Source organism: Aotus nancymaae, unplaced genomic scaffold, assembly GCF_030222135.1.
Source record: "Aotus nancymaae isolate 86718 unplaced genomic scaffold, 86718_ANA_hifiasm-v0.15.2.pri h1tg000016l, whole genome shotgun sequence".
NCBI classification, from domain to species: Eukaryota; Metazoa; Chordata; class Mammalia; order Primates; family Aotidae; genus Aotus; species Aotus nancymaae.
The window spans coordinates 73,085,781-73,102,116 of record NW_026988428.1 but is presented as its reverse complement, the minus strand read 5'-3'; the positions used below and the strand labels follow the sequence as shown (position 1 = coordinate 73,102,116).

Below are 16,336 nucleotides of genomic sequence, written 5' to 3'. Positions count from 1 at the left end.
CTCTGTCACCCAGGTTGGTGTGCAGTGGCATGATCTCAGCTCACTGCAACCTCCACTCCCTAGTTCAAGTGATTCTCCTGTTCAGCCTCCCAAGTAGCTGGGATTACAGGTATGCACCATAACACACAGCTAGTTTTTTGTATTTTTAGTAGAGACAGGGTTCCACCATATTCACCAGACTGGTCTCGAACTCCTGACCTCAGGTGATCTGCCTGCCTCAGCCTCCCAAAGTGCTGGGACTACAGGAATAGCCACTGTGCCTGACCTGACTCAGTCAATTTAATACCATTGGTACTAGCTTTTGCTGCATGGAAGTAAGTTACTATTGAAAAAGTAAACATTTGTTTCATGATATTAAAACACAAAAAGATCCTGAGTCTTCAGATGATGACAAAAGCGTCATTTTTTTGTGGGGGGGTGGTTGCATTTGCTAGATGTAAAATGAGATAGTACACCAGAATGTTCGATACATATGGCAGAACTTCCACAGTGGCTGGTAATTCTGAATTCCTGGCCTATGTCATCTTAACTTAGGTCTTGATGACTTCAACAAGATTGTTTTCAAAATTCCCTTTAGACAAATTGAATTCAGGCACCAGCATGTTGTTTATCAAACTTGTCTATAGAACCTGTAACAGACCTTAAGAAACAAAAACCAAACACAGAGCAGCCCTAAGGAGCAAAGATTAATGTTTTTCTTTTCTCCCTCTTCTCTCATTCCCAGTAGATTGTTCTATCAATCCTATAGAGCTTTTATGAAGATTAAAACTAATATATATATGTTTTTTAAGCTGTAACACACTACAGGACCACTCTTACTCCCACCACCACCACTAGATCTTACCTTCCAACTGTAATAGGCAACTTCGCAAAACATGTTTTCATAGATACCATACCAAGATAAGTGTTTCCATAAACTTTAAGTTTTGTAGGAGGAAGTTTCTGTAAAAACACAATTTTTCAGCCTTTTCTTTGAAAATTATACTCTTTCTTATGCTACAACATGCAGGATTATACATCATCATATTAGCATTTCTCTTACCTCATGGCTCTGAAAATGCTGCATTTTTATTGTTGATACTTTCATGAATCTAAATAATCTATCTCAGACAATTTATGACCATTTTTATATTTCTTCTTATGATCAATTTTAAGATGTTAAAAATCTTCAAAGATAATTCTCTTCCTAGAAGAATAATGCAATTTTAAACTAAATGGGGGAATGGGAGGCAATATTCCTACCTTTAGATTTCTGCTTGAATTTACGATTCTTGAAATTCAGCATCATATACCCATCTTCATTCTCCATCTCTTCAAATGTTTAATATATTATTATCCAGAAGATAGCACAAAGAAAATGGAAAGTAATCTCAACCTTGGATATGTCTCTTAGGCACAAGATACCAAAAGAAACTAAAAGGAAGACCAAAAATAGTCAAAATTTATTCAGACTCAGATGTCTAAAACCACACAGGATGTGTTGGTAAATGAAAATGGACATAAACTTGTTAATATTTGGCTATAATTCTGTGTATTTCAAGATAAAGGTAGCTAGTGCATTCTACTCTTTCCAACAAATGGACTTGTGTGTACCTGCCATTTGCATGCGGTGTATTCGAAACTTAATACTGAACAAGATAGACGTACTTCCTTCCTTCATATTTTTTATAATCAAGTAAGAGAAAAAATAAAAGAAACCAAATAATCTCTAACGAAGCAAAACAAATTTCTAAGTAAATAAAAATTCAAATTTTAAATTAAAAAAAGTTAAAATAGCCATTTTGCTATTTGGGACATATTTGACTCGTAGGGTCCAAATAACAATGGTTAGATGAGACAAAATAGTAAAATAAATGATTAGCAAGTCTCAAGCTGGTGAAAATAGGAATCAATTTAAAAGAATTTAACTTTTTTGTTTGTTTGTTTGTTTTTCAGAAAATGCCTGACAGATTTTCCTACAGTAGGTGTGACAGTTTATTTTGTGCCAACTTGACTGAGCCACAAAGAGTCCAGATACTTGATCAAACATCATTCTGTTTATTTCTGTGAGGGTGTTTTTGGAAGGGATTCATATTTAAATTGGTGGCCTTCGAGTAAAGCAGATTTGCCTTGCTGTAATGTGATTGGGCCTCATTGAGTCAACTGGGGCTTGAATAGAGCAAAAAGACTTATCTTCCCTGAGTGGGAAAGAATTCTCCAGCAATGGCCTTCAGACTTTATCTGCAACATTGGCTTTTCCTGATTCTACAGACAATAAATAGACTTTGCACTTGAATTGAAACACGAGCCTTCCTAGGTACCCAGTATGTCCATGTCCACTTGCAGAATCTTGACTTACCAGCCTCCATAATCAGATTCCTTATTTTATATATATATATTTTATTTTATTTTATTTTTTTACTTAACTCACATACACACACACACACACAACTCACACACACAAACACACATGCACTAATGGTTCTGTTTCTGCTATATGGCCACTCAATATCAATTCATTGATTAAACACCAGAGTATCTGGGGAAAGTGACTGACTGTTTCCCACAGCACATGTTGTGTCCACCTGGTTACTGAGTCTCCTCTTCAACACTGGATGTCACTTGTGAGTATGTGCATGGGAATAAATATTTACACACTCCGTGTCCTTTCTGCATAATCTCTATATGTACCTCTTAGCTTCTCATTAATTTTTCTATTTTCTTCTTTTTGAGTTTCTGATAAGGCATCTTACTTATTAATTTCTGACGAGACAATTTAGATTACTTCTCGGAGTGCTTATCCTTCCTGTCGGGTGAACAACCAGACATATCACCCAAACTTTGGTTTGTTGGGAAGATTTATCTTCACTTCTGTCTTTCACAGTCTTCTTCTGAATGGGATTATAGAATGGCATCTATTTCCAGTTGCCATATTTTACATATCCACTTCTAAACCTCTTTTTTCAACTACTTCAGCATAAGATCATACAGAATGCTCTTCCCCATTCCCCAACCCGGACCATAGGTACGTTTGAGGTGGAGATAGCAAAGGAATGTGAACATGTGCCATCAGAGTCTGAGTCATCTGCTCATGCAATTTACTGAGCTTCTTTGGAACTGCTCAGGCCTGGCCTCCAAAATGCCACAATTATGTTTATGATAAAATGCTTCTGTGCAGTTGTAAACTTAGGGTTCCTTGGGTCAAAGTGGTCAGGTTAGATCAATTTCTTGCTGGTGGATATAATATCTTATAAAAATATGTAGAATGTTTACTGCTTACATTTCACCAGGAATAGTTAGCATGATTGCACCAATGTAATGAATCTATTGTATGCAGCCAGTTCTGAGGTATATCATGTTGGGAGCTATATCAAGATGATTTAGTTCTCTCTGGGCCATCTTATAACAGAGATCAGGAGTGCTGACATACACCTGGGCAAGGCAGCAAAGAAATATTTGCTATTTTTGTTTGTAAATACAAGCTGGAAACCATCACAGGTTCTCAGCATTTTCCCAGTATATAGTCGTTCAAGAAAATGACTGAAGTTTCCTCTGGTTTAGGTGTTGGGGAATAAATGTCATAATTATACCTGTGACCATGTTACAATATCCTTCAACAAGAGACCCAACCTATCTCCTTTCCAGTTGAGTGGTTCCTGGTCTGGGAAAAGCTTTGCCTACTAACTGCATTGAAGTCTGGGGATTGGGTAAGACACAATGAGTCTCCTCTCTGAGAAGATGTGTTAAGTTCCCAGCCAACATGCATGGATTTTTCCTTAGCATATCAGCAGCTCCTTAGTGAAATATCCTTTCTTTTTGCTTTTTCTTTTTGTTTTATTTATTTCCCAAAACTTCAAAATAAGCTAATCATTGTCACAGATTTCTGTGGATGAAAACTCTGGCTTATTCCCTCTGGCTTATTATATCAAATTCAACCCCTTGACCTCTAGAGTCAAATTATTACCAGTGATATGAGAAAGCCTGATTTCCACTATAGCATCTCCCACTACATCTGTAGTCAACAGAGAACAGTTGCCACAACAGACCGTCACCAGTGTCTCTCACCACAGCATTCTCCACCCCTTACCCTTCCAAAAAACCCACAAAACTGGCCTTGAGGAGAGGAAATCAAAGCCTAGAGGAGGCTGTAGAAAGGGGATCAATGACTGCCTACCCTCCTCACTGTATAAAATGTGGTGACCTTGAAACTTCTCCCCCACACCCATGCTGAACTCCAGACCCCTCAGTTCTACCCCAGGGCCATCAAGTAGCTTCAGAAACTTCTCTTTTCTTTACCTTCTATGCCTGGGCTAATTCTCTCAGTATGAGTCTAATTCTCTCAGTATGGGTCTAACAGATTCGGTGGGATTGAATGCTGAAATATTTTAGAGTATCAAAACTTAAAGATGTCTAAAATTTACATCTTAATGTTTTTCCCAAACTATAGATTTATCCAGTGTTTTCTACATAATTAGTAATGAAATTCTGTCCGTTTAATCCCCTGCACACTTCCCTAGTAAATTCATTACTTCCCATTTTAAAAGCCATCATCTTGGCTCAACCACCATGTGGGCTGACACTATTCCTTCATGGCATTTAGTCTCCTTTTGCCCTCTCCCCTTGTCCCATGAAAAACAAAAGAGTATTTTTAAGGGTTGAGATGCTTAATAAATGTGATGCCCAAAAAATCCAAAATAGATATAGAAAATATGCATCTTTTACAAAATTCATATCCTCATGTATTAATTGGTTAATAAAAGGAAGTCTTTATTCTCTACAAAAATGTTACAACTTTACACTTCTGAAATCCGGAATTTCCAAGACCTATATGAGATTATTATTTTAGTCTTATATAGGATTTTTTTTAAAAATTGAGACAGGGTCTTGTTCTGTTGCCCAGGCTGGATGCAGTGGTGTGATCATAACTCACTGTAACCTGAAACTCCTGAGCTCAAGTGATTATAGACACATTTTCAATCTGATGGGCTGTGGTATTGTTTCACTTTATTTTTTATTTTATTTTTGAGACAGAGTCTCACTCTGTCACCCAGGCTGAGTGCAGTGGTGTGATCTCGGCTCACTGCAACCTCTGCCGCTGGGTTCAAGCAATTCTCCAATTGCAGCCTCCCGAGTAGCTGGGATTACAGGCACCTGCCACCATGCCCAGCTAATTTTTTGTATTTTTAGTAGAGATGGGGTTTCACCATCTTGGTCAGACTGAACTTGAACTCCTGACCTCATAATCCACCTGCCTCAGCCACCCCAAGGATTACAGGTGTGAGCCATCGCACTCGGCCTGTTTCAGTTTAGATTTCTTGACTTTTCATTGTTTTTAGACAACTTTGGATACATTAACTATGTTTGCCTTTTTATGGGTTAGCTATTTGTGCCTTTGTTCATTTTCTGTTACTAATGTATTTATGACTATTCCACCATATATTTTCATTCATATATTAATTCATTCAATAAGACTTTTTGAATATGTTATGCTACAGGCACTGTTCTAACTACTGAGAAGACATCAACAAGTAAAACAGAAAAACACCTCTGATTTCATAGCTTCATGGAGCTTTCATTCCAGTGGCAGAGACACATTACTTACTGCCCAGGAGTTTATATATGTTTTAAATGTGGGTTACTTTTATTGCCTTATGAATCTCAGTTAGTGGGGCTATAGTGTAACCATAGTCCATTTAGAGCTTTCATCTACATCGAAAACAGACCTTTCTAAGAACCAACTCAACTTTATTCCTTGTCAGCAGGTTATAGGAAATATCTTAAACAGCCATAGAAATGAGCCAAGGGATAGGTGCCAGTGAAACAGCTGGATAGTATTATTTCTGAAGCTTGCCTGTCCTCTCTGGTTGGCATAGGGGTCTTCAGCTTGCCTTTTCATTGAGAATCTGCCTGTGCTGATTCTGGATATACCAATTCATCTTATAATGAATTGCTGCTGGGAGTGCTTGAACTTATTTGGTGAGTCTTACAGGTTTCTTTTTCTTTCTTTTTTTCTTTTTTTCTTTTTTTCTTTTTTTTTTTGAGATGGAGTCTTGCTCTGTCACCAGGTTGGAGTGCCATGGTGGGATTTTGGCTCACTGCAACCTCTGCCTCCCAGTTCAAGTGATTCTCCTGCCTCAGCCTCCCTAGTAGCTGGGATTACATACACCTGCTACCAAGCCCATCTATTTTTGTATTTTTAGTAAAGACAAGATTTCACCATGTTGGCCAGGCTGGTCTTGAACTCCTGACCTCAAGTGATCTGCCTCCCTCAGCCTCCCAAAGTGCTCAGATTACAGGTGTGAGCCACTGTGCCTGGCTGGGTTTCATTTTTGTTAATGGCAGTTCAGAACATATGTATGCTTGATGACTCACATCCAATTTCTACAAGGTCCAGTAGCATGCCAGGAGCTATTTCACAAAAGCTCTATAAATGCTTAGGTATAATTGATCTGGTCTTGCTCTAGGGCTCAAGGGATCAGTAGAAATTGTTTCACCTGTTAGGACTTGGCCATAAATTCCACAAAGTTTTTTCTCACCATTGATACCTCTGGTATCATAGTGTGCCATAAGTTGCGTGGCTCCAGTGGTAGAGATTCTTCCACTGCAGCAGATTTGCTGAGGAGTCCACACTTACTCTCTGAGCCATGATAGGAGCCTTGCAGCCCTTTATATCCCCTAATATATATGTCAGAATTCTATTCCCAGGATGAACAATGCTTCCTCAGTATTCAGTGAGGCCTACCAGACATTGTGTCCTCTGCTTTTTTAAAGAGATGCCCCAGCATTCACCAAGCCCATGTAAACCTAAAAATTTCACTGATGTGATGCAGTGGCCATTCAATCTTTGTTGTATTCACAACTTAGTGCAGTGTACGCATCTTACTGATGCCTACAATGTACTTGCTCCTTCTTTCTCATCTGGTCCAATTTGTATAATGTCATTAGCACAGTGAACCAGAGTTAAACTTTGTAGGATGTCCAAGCAGTCCAGGTCTCTTCGCTATATTATGTTACACAGTGGGAGAATTAACAGATCTAGGGTAAGAATATAATAAGTATTTACTCATGTCAGCCCTAAATAAATACCAAATATTTCTGGTACTCATTTCTTAAAGAGATTAAAAAATAATTCTTTTGCCAAATTAGTGACCATATTTTTTGTACCTGAGAGTAGGGTAATTTGCTTTAACAAGTATACTACATTTGAATCAACAGCTACACTTGGAATTATTGTTTGATTGAACTTGCAATAATCAATTGTCATCATCCAGAATCCATATAGTTTCCGTAAGAGCTACACTGGTTAATAAAATAGAGATAAATGGATACCAGCATCCTTGCATCTTTGAGGTATTTACAGGTGGAAATAACCTCTGTCACTCACTCTATAATTCAAAATTAGTTTGGGTTTACTATCATGCTCAGTGGAGGGGAGGAGAACAGTTTCAGGAGCCTTGGTCTTTCTGACCACAGTATGTACCAAGCTGGCCAAGGAACCAATGTAAACTTCATACCGATTCTTAATTATGTGATGCCCAATTGTGTATTCAAAGGCCAAAGAATGTCTTCTGGGTGAGTCCTTGGGCCTACTGTGAACCAGACATAAACAAGTACTCTATTACTGGGACTCCATAAGCTTCTACTCTAACAGGAGGGTCATGATCCTTTCTTGGGAATCGATGTCAACTTATCCCTGCATTCTGTAATCCTAAAAATGTATGTCCTAGATGTTTTTCCTAGTTATTCAAATAAATGGCCCTGAATCTTGTTGAGAACTGATTTGTACTCCCATCCAAACACATATGCTGAAGACCTAACTCCCAAGGTGACTATATTTTAAGAGAGTATCTTTAGGAGGAAACTAAGGTTAAATAAAGTCATAGGGATAAGGCCTTAATCTCATAAGATTGGCGTACATACAGATAGAGGTGAAAATATCTGAGAGCTCTCTTTCTCTGCATACACACAGAAAAAATGTCATGTGAGGACACAGTAAGAAGGCAGTAGTCAGCTCCAGGAAAGGAGACCTCACTGAACATTAACCTGGCTAGCACCTTGATCTTAGGCTTTGAGTCTCCAAAATGATGAAAAATAAGTTCTTGTTGTTTAAGCCACCCAGCCTATGTTATTTCACTATGGCAGCTTGAGAAGACTAACGTAAGTCCCACCGGGGATGGACTGGAGGAATACTTACCATTTACTCCAGTCTTGGTGTTGAAGAGGGCTTCCTTTTAACGATGAGTTCTCCCATTATTGGGTCCTCTGTCAGAAAACTGGCTTTGGCCAAACTAGCTTGGGGTCATAGTTTATAAGTTTTGAGGACACGGTTGCCCTTAGCCTACTAATAATCTACCTTTGATTTCTTTCCTGTTGTACATGTCCAGCAAAGCCAGTGGTATACTTGCAAGAGCTGATTGTGAAATTTCCGAGGGTTTTCGAGCCCATTGTTAAACATAGTTATTTTTAAACATTGCATTATCTAAACTTTGAATTAATAATATTAAAAGCAAAAACATAAAATATAAAAATAATATTAAAAGGTACTTTTGCACCAACTGTAAGGTACATGAATGTGCTTTGGTCAAGAAACAGGCTGAGGCAGACATCCAGGCAAGTGACTCAGTGAGTTTGGAGCGTAGGCATGTAACTCCACATGTTGTATAGCCTGTTTGTGTAAGCTCATGCTTGCCTGGAAGCTATGGAAAAAATACAACAACCCTACTGATGCTGTACGGGCACTCTTGGGCTTGCCTTGGCTCAGCATTGCATGGCATGTCATGACATGGCTCACACTGGTGCCCAAAAAGAGAGTAACAGTACTGACCCTTGTAAGGGAGAGCCAGTGGCCTTGAAGGTGAGCAGAGGGGAACCAGGAACTAGCTTGTACCCAGAGGGAAAGAGTGCAGCTGCTGCTCCTGACAGAGCTGGACTTGCAGGCCAGGGAGTGCTGCTGCAGGTGTGGAAGTGACAGGAGCCACAGAGCCGGAGCAGACAGCCCAGATAAAGGCAGACTGTGTGAGATGAGAGAGCTGCTAAATAAATCTCCATTTCACCTGCCTATGGCCCCCGAGTGTTCTTTCAGCTATCGTCCATCCACCCACTCCCCTCAGACCTCAGCATTGGCTGGAACCTAACCCGGGTCATGATATTTAGCATGGTTGTGGACCTAACACCAAGCTAATAAAACAATTACTTAGAACTCATCAATTTGTGATGATTTTTAGTGCATTTTGCTATTATCCATGCATGAAGTTATTAACATCTGTTACATCTGTATAGTGAAAATAATAAGTAATGCTGTACTACTGCACATTAATTTCCAACTCTGTGTTCAGTGATGTCACCTGGGTACCTTGAAATCGGCAATGGTGGGAATAATCACATCATGGAAATCAGTTGGTGTTACAAACCAGGGCTTGTTGTGTGTGTTTTTCTCTGTGCCACCAGTTGTTATAGGAAAGCACAGAAGTAGAAGCACCTTTTTGCTCTCTGTATTACTTCTGCGAACATTGAGATTTATCTGACATTGCTATAGCTCTGTGGGTGAGTAATCTCAGCTGCTATTGCAGTTCAACCCTTATTACCATAATGGGGCCCACCTTGTTTTATAGTGGAGCTCTAACACTTGGCCTTTCCTACTTTAAACACTGTCGTTCCCAATACTCTCTCTCCGAATCCACTTCTGTGGAAACATCTCCTACTGTAATCTTTGGCATGCAGAGGAGAGTCATGCTAAGCTTCTCAGTGACGTTTATGAAGGACTTAAGTCCTTTCACCAGTGCCTTCCTTATGGTGCCGATTATACCATCCCATAGAACAGAGTCCACTGGTGGATTTCCTGGCCTTATATAGTTTATCCACTATAGCATGCCCACTTCTCTAAGCATTTTTATCATTTCTTCAGCTACCTGCCATAGGAAATCTGGAAAATTAATATTTTTATGTAAGCCATGATTTACATACTATATGAAGCCAGTGAACAGAGAGCTGAGTACCTGAAGTGCGATATGCTGGCCTATCCTAGCAATGCTTGGCTAGATGCCATTGGCTTACATGGGGCTATATGAAGAAATTGCCCTTCAAAATCACGGGCTCAAGTAATCCTCCCATTTCAGCCTCCTGAGTAGCTAGGACTACAGTGTGTGCCGCCATGCCTAATTTATTTTATTTTATTTTAGAGACAGTGTCTCACTATGTTGCCTGGGCTGGTCTTGAACTCTTGGCCTCAAGTGATCCTCCCATTTCCCAAAGCACTGGGATTATAGGTGTGAGCCACTGTGGCCAGCCTGGGTTGTTTTTTTTTTTAAAGATAAGATTTATTCATTGTTCTGAAATTTTTTTTTTTTTTTTTTTTGAGATGGAGTCTCACTCTGTAGCCAGGCTGAAGTGCAGTGGTGCGATCTCGGCTCACTAAAACCTCCACCTTCTGGGTTCAAGCAATTTTCCTGACTCAGCCTCTTGAGTAGCTGGGACTACAGGAGTGCACCACCAGGCCCAGCTAATTTTTGTATTTTTAGTAGAGATGGGGTTTCACCATGTTGGCCTGGCTGGTCTTGAACTCCTGACCTCATGATCTGCCCACCTCAGCCTCCCAAAGTGCTGGGATGACAGGTGTGAGCCACCGTGCCAGGCCTATTTTTATCTTTTATGATATAATACTATGGGTTGTACAAGAACAAGTGCCAAATGTACAACTGTCTTAAAAAAAAATCTTAAGGAATTGAGAAAGTTTAGTCTATAGGGAGAACCTCAGATGAAGTGATTCACAATTGAACATATGGCCTGATATTCACCTGAATACACCATTACAGAGTGTTTCTTTGTAACTATTTAGGTAATAATATCTCATTAAGCCAAAAGCAATCCTGGGGGCCAAGTATTATCCCTATTTTAGACTTGAAAAGACTAGGGCTCAGAAGGATTAGGAGTTCTTCCATGTCCAAAGCCAGAAAGTGACAGAGCTGGACTTTGAACCCAGATCTGTTTTACCAGGGGTCATTATTTTTCTACTATGCCACTCTGTGTGCACTATGTGTGTGTGTATGAGAGAGGGAGAGGGAGAGGGAGAGAAGGGAGAGAGAGGAGAGAGAGGGGAGAGAGGGGAGAGGGGAGGAGAGAGAGGGGAGAGGGGAGGAGAGAGAGGGGAGAGGGGAGGAGAGAGGAAGAGGGGAAGGGGAGAGGGGAGTAGGGAGCGGGGAGGCAGAGGGGGAGACGGGAGAGAGTGTAAGATGTGGGGACCATTCTCTTGAGTATGTTCCTAGAGTTTTATTTCTACTTGGTCAAAAAAGATTTTTCTAACTGGTTGAGCAGAAAGAACACCTTGTTTCCCCTCTGATTCTTCTCATGCTACCATTCTCTTTTAAGGGGGAGGGGTGAGGGATGGAGTCTCATTCTGTCCCCCAGGCTGAGTGTAGTGATGTGATCTCAGCTTACTGCAACCACCACCTCCTGAGTTCAAGTGATTCTCCTGCCTCCGCCACCCGACTAGCTGGGATTACAGGAGTGTGTCACCGTGCCCGGCTAAATTTTGTATTTTTGGTATAGAGGGGTTTTGCCATGTTGGCCAGTCTGGTCTCAAACCCCTGGCCTCAAGTGATCCGGCTGCCTTGGCCTCAAAAAGTGTTAGAATTATAGGCATGAGCCATAGTGCCTGGCCTCATATCATCATTCTTTAAGGACATGAGACGTTACCATGTTCTCTCTCTTGCCGTTCAAATAGTCCACCTCGCCTATCCAAGTAAGCACAAATTAAAGTACCAGTAATCTGTCAGCATTCAAAAAGCCTAAGAATGCATATGCAATGGGCTGTTTTAATCATCTCTCTTTTATATGTATTCTATACAGAAATGTATTTTAAAAATTGGCACATAAGTTTAATAGACTGCAGCTGTCCAAGTAGGGAGAACTTGAGGGTGCTAGATAAAGAGAACTTTGTGTAAACATGTGCAAAGGACCAGGAGATGCTGAAAGCCTTAAAATAATGCCCTTTGTGTACTTTCTTTTCTATTTTTTTTTTTTTTTTTTTTTTTTTTTGAGACAGAGTCTCACACTGTTGCCTGGGCTGGAGTGCAGTGGTGCGATCTCGGCTCACTGCAACCTCCACCTCCCAGATTCCAGCGATTCTCCTGCCTCAGCCTCCGAAGTAGCTGAGACTACAGGCATGCACCACCATGCCCAGCTAATTTTTGTATCTTTAGTAGAGACAGGGTTTCACCAAGTTGGCCAGGATGGTCTTGATTTCTTGACCTCATGATCCGCCTGCCTTGACCTCCCAAAGTGTTGGGATTACAGGTGTGAGTCACCACTCTCAGTCCCTTTGTGTATTTTCTTCTTTTACCTTGAAAACTGGCAATAATCCAAGTTTATAAGGAGTTCTACTTCTGCACAGAATGTAGAAATCCCTAAAAGAACATTGTTCCCACACTAACAAGAACAGGCTGGACAAGCTACAAAATAAAAAAAAATTCTTTTAGCTCATCGGAGTGGCAATCCCAAGGTAACGAGGTTAACCGAATTCATAGGTAATGAGCCCATTTGAGGAGAGATGGGACACACCTCTGGTAGCACGCTGGAGGAAGAGGTGGCAGCCGTAAAGCGGGTAGAAAGAACCTGACAGATCCAAATCCCTCAGAGCCCCAGACACAAAGGAGTACACACCCACTGTCCAACTCTTCCACTGGCTCCCACTGGCTTTGTTGGGATTGGGCACAGAGCAGGAAACTGAGAGAGCACTCCTCTACGGTGCAGAGGTGTGGGCCTGCCAACACTGAGGGCAGAACAGGAGCATGACAGAAATCGAGCCATGCTCTGGCCTGCGTGAGCACAGACGTGACTGGCTCCGGTGGTGACAGGCCCATGAGTTCCACCTGTACCCTGGGCTTTCCTTTGATATGAAGAAAAAGAAATGTGCCAGGGAAGAGATTTTCCAAATTGGGCAGAAAGAGCATCTTAAATCTCTTCTGATTCTTATGCTATCATTCTTTAAGAACATGAGACCCAGAGAAGAGCAAGAAAGACTTCAGTGCCTGGAACCCAGCCCTACTGTGACAGAAAAAGCTGTGTGCTCCTGAGGGCAGGGAAGAAACCTTCTGGGCCTCTGTTCCTAGGCTAGAAAAGGAGTATAAACTCTGCCCTACCTCTTGTGCTGACATTAAGCAAAAGCAAACTGTTGCCAGGAAGGAGACAGGGAGTCCAGTAGGCCCCCTAAATTATGAACCGATTCAAACTAGAAGTCTGCTGCTACTGCGGACAGGGTGGGAAATGAGCCAACAGTCTAGACCTGTGCTGAGTAGGCGGAAATGTTGTCTGTCATTGGAGGTGGGACAGAAGCACCAAGATCGAGACTGGAGCAGGAAAATGAAGAAGCCACCCCTGACCAACCCTGAGTCTTATAACAACAGCAGTCTACTGCTTGGAGAAGGACAAGAGCATGGAGAGAAAGCCCTCTGCGGTGCAGGCACGAAGGACACGCTGAAAGCTGAGAAGCATGAAACAGAAACGTCAGCACCATAGAGCTCACATTAAGCGTATGAAAGTGGCAATCCACTGGAAATCTTAAGGCCTGTGGCGCAATGAAGGTAACTATAGTGGAAAGAAGCCCAAACCCAGCTCAATTAGAGACTTGATTCAGTCCCCAATGCTAATGGCCTGACAGAAGAAGAGGAATGTATATTTCCAGATATAAGTATTATTTACCTTGGTTTCTACTGTTCTTTTTACTTAGACTATTAACATTTAATACACTTGATCTTAGCCAAAAGGCTTCGCAATGACATTTAATAAAAAATTATGAGAAGCACACAAAAAGAAAGTGAACTTAAAGATAGATCAATAGAAATTATCCAAACTAATAACAGAAAACTTCAAGTTTAATAAGAAAATGTGGAAAACAGAACAGAACAGAAATCCAAGAGATATGGGACGATCTCAAATGATCTAACAAATACGTAATGGTAGTTAAAAAAGGAGAAGAAAGAAGCGGGCAGAAGATACATCTGAAGAGGTAATGGCCAATAATTTTCCAAAACTAATGAAAGACAACAAAACGCAGATCTAGAGAAGGGGCTCAGATAATTCCAAACAGGATAAATATACAGAAAAACACAACTAGGTACATTGTCATCAAATGGTTGAAAATTAAAGATAAAGAGAATATCTTGAAAGCAGCTGGAGAAAAAAGAACATGGTTTATCAACCAACAAACCAGCCAACCCACCCACCCACCCATTCACCCCAAAACAAAACTATATGAACATAGCAGACTTCCAGCTGGGTGTGGTGGCTCACACCTGTAATCCTAGCACTTTGGGAGGCCAAGGCGGGTGGATCACCTGAGGTCAGGAGTTTGAGACTAGCCTGACCAACATGGTGAAAACCCACCTCTACTAAAAATACAAAATTAGCTGGGTGTGGTGGCGCATGCCTGTAATCCCAGCTGTTTAGGAGGGTGAGGCAGGAGAATCACTTGAACCCAGGAGGTGGAGGTTGTAGTAAGCAGAGATTGTACCATTGCACTCTAGCCTAGGCAACAAGAGCGAAACACTGCCTCAAAAAAAAAAAAAAAAAAAGAATATAGCAGACTTCCACAGAAACTATACACGCCAAAAGAAAATGGAACCACATCTTAAAAGTATTAAAAGAAAGAGGAAAAAACAAAATCCCTGTCAACCAAGAAATCTGTGCCCAGAGGAGAACATCTCACAAACAAGGTGCATTAGTTTTCTAGGGTTGCCACAGTAAAATACCACAGTCTGGGTGGCTTGAACAACAGAAATTAATTTTTTCACAGTTCTGGAGGCCAGAAGTCCAAGATCAAAGTATTAGCAGGTTTCATTTCTTCTGACACCTCTCTCTCCTTGGCTTACAGATGGCCTTTCTTGCTTTGCCCTTACGTGGTATTTTCCTCTGTGTGTGTACCCTGGTGTGTCTCTTAAAAGGATACCAGTCACACTGGATTAGGGTTCACCCTAATGGCCTCATTTTAACTTAATTATCTCTTTAAAGGTCTTATCTCTAAATATAGTCACACTTTGAGGTACTGAGGGTTAGGACTTCAACACAGGAATTTTAGGAGGGGGGACACAATTCCGGCCATAGTCAAAGGTGATAAAAATACATTTTTTCAAATAAAACAGAATTCATCACCAGGTGACCTATACTACAAGACATTTAAAAGGAAGTTCTTTTTTAAAATTTGTTTTTAATTTACTGAGACAGGGTCTCATTCTGTGGCCCAGGCTGGAGTGCAGAGGCATGATCATAACTCACTGCAACCTTGAACGCCTGGGCCAAAGTGATCCTCCCACCTGAGCCTCCCGAGTAGGTGGGACTGCAGGCACACACCACTACATCCAGCTAATTTTTAAATTTAAGTTTAAATTTTTTGTAGAGATAAGGGTTTTACCATTGTCCAGGCTAGTCTTCAACTCCTGGCCTCAAGCAATCCTCCTGCTTTGGCCTCTCAAAGTGCTGGGATTACAGGCATGAGCCACTGTACTCAGTCTCAGTAAGTTATGAGACTTCATGAAAGCAAAAGAATTTGTGCATCAAAAGACACTATTAACACAGTAACAGTAAGAAGGTAACCACAGAATGGGAGAAAATATTTATAAATCAGATATCTGATTAGGAATAAATATCAAAATATGTAAAGAACTTCTAAAACTCAGTAACAACAACAACAAAATCTGATTCAAAAATAGGCTGAAACTTGAATAGATATTTCTCCAAAGAAGAAATACAAATGGCCAATAAGCACATGAAGAGATGCTCAACATCATGAATCATTAGGGAAATGGAAATCAAAACTATGAGACGGCACCTTACACCCATTAGGATGGCTACTATTTAAAAAGCACACCAAAATAAATAAATAAATAAAAAATAAACAAACACACCAAAGGTCACAAAATAACAAGTGTTAGCCTTATGGAGAAATTGGAACCCTTGTATACTGCTGTTGAGAAATTGGTACAGCGGCTGTGGAAAACAGTAGGAAGGTCACTCCAAAAACCGAAAATAGGATTACCACATAGCCCCACAATTTCACCTCTTTTGATTTTATACCAAAAGAACGTAGAGCAAGGTCTCAAAAAGATATTTATATACCCATGTTCACAGCAGCATTATTCATGATAATAAAGCTAAAATGTGGAAGCAACCCAAGTGTCCATCAATGGAAGAACGAATAAGGAAGATGTGGTATATGCATAAAACAATAGCCTTAAAAAGGAAGGAAATTCTGACACAAGCTACAACAGAGATAAGCCCTGTGAAACCCTGATGAACCTTGCTAAATGAAATAAGCCAGTCACAAAAAGACAAATACTGCATGATTCCATTTACATGAAGTCCTTAG

At 40.6% G+C, this 16,336-nt stretch overlaps 1 protein-coding gene across 6 annotated transcripts in view; it reads right to left on the bottom strand.

Annotated features, from left to right (window-relative positions):
- KLRF2 (killer cell lectin like receptor F2) overlaps positions 1-16,336 on the bottom strand; it is a 96,416-nt gene that overhangs the window by 17,444 nt on the left and 62,636 nt on the right. For 2 of the 6 annotated variants that reach the window (XM_064377637.1, XM_064377638.1), the window contains exon 3: positions 1,243-1,311. The exons of 2 other annotated variants lie outside the window; for them this stretch is intronic. In XM_064377637.1, the coding sequence (XP_064233707.1) occupies positions 1,243-1,309 (67 nt within the window). In that variant the 5' untranslated portion in view covers positions 1,310-1,311. Of the gene's footprint in view, positions 1-810; positions 943-1,042; positions 1,187-1,242; positions 1,312-16,336 lie in introns of those variants that run through there. 2 more of the 6 variants (XR_010343058.1, XR_010343057.1) reach the window with 2 other exon arrangements.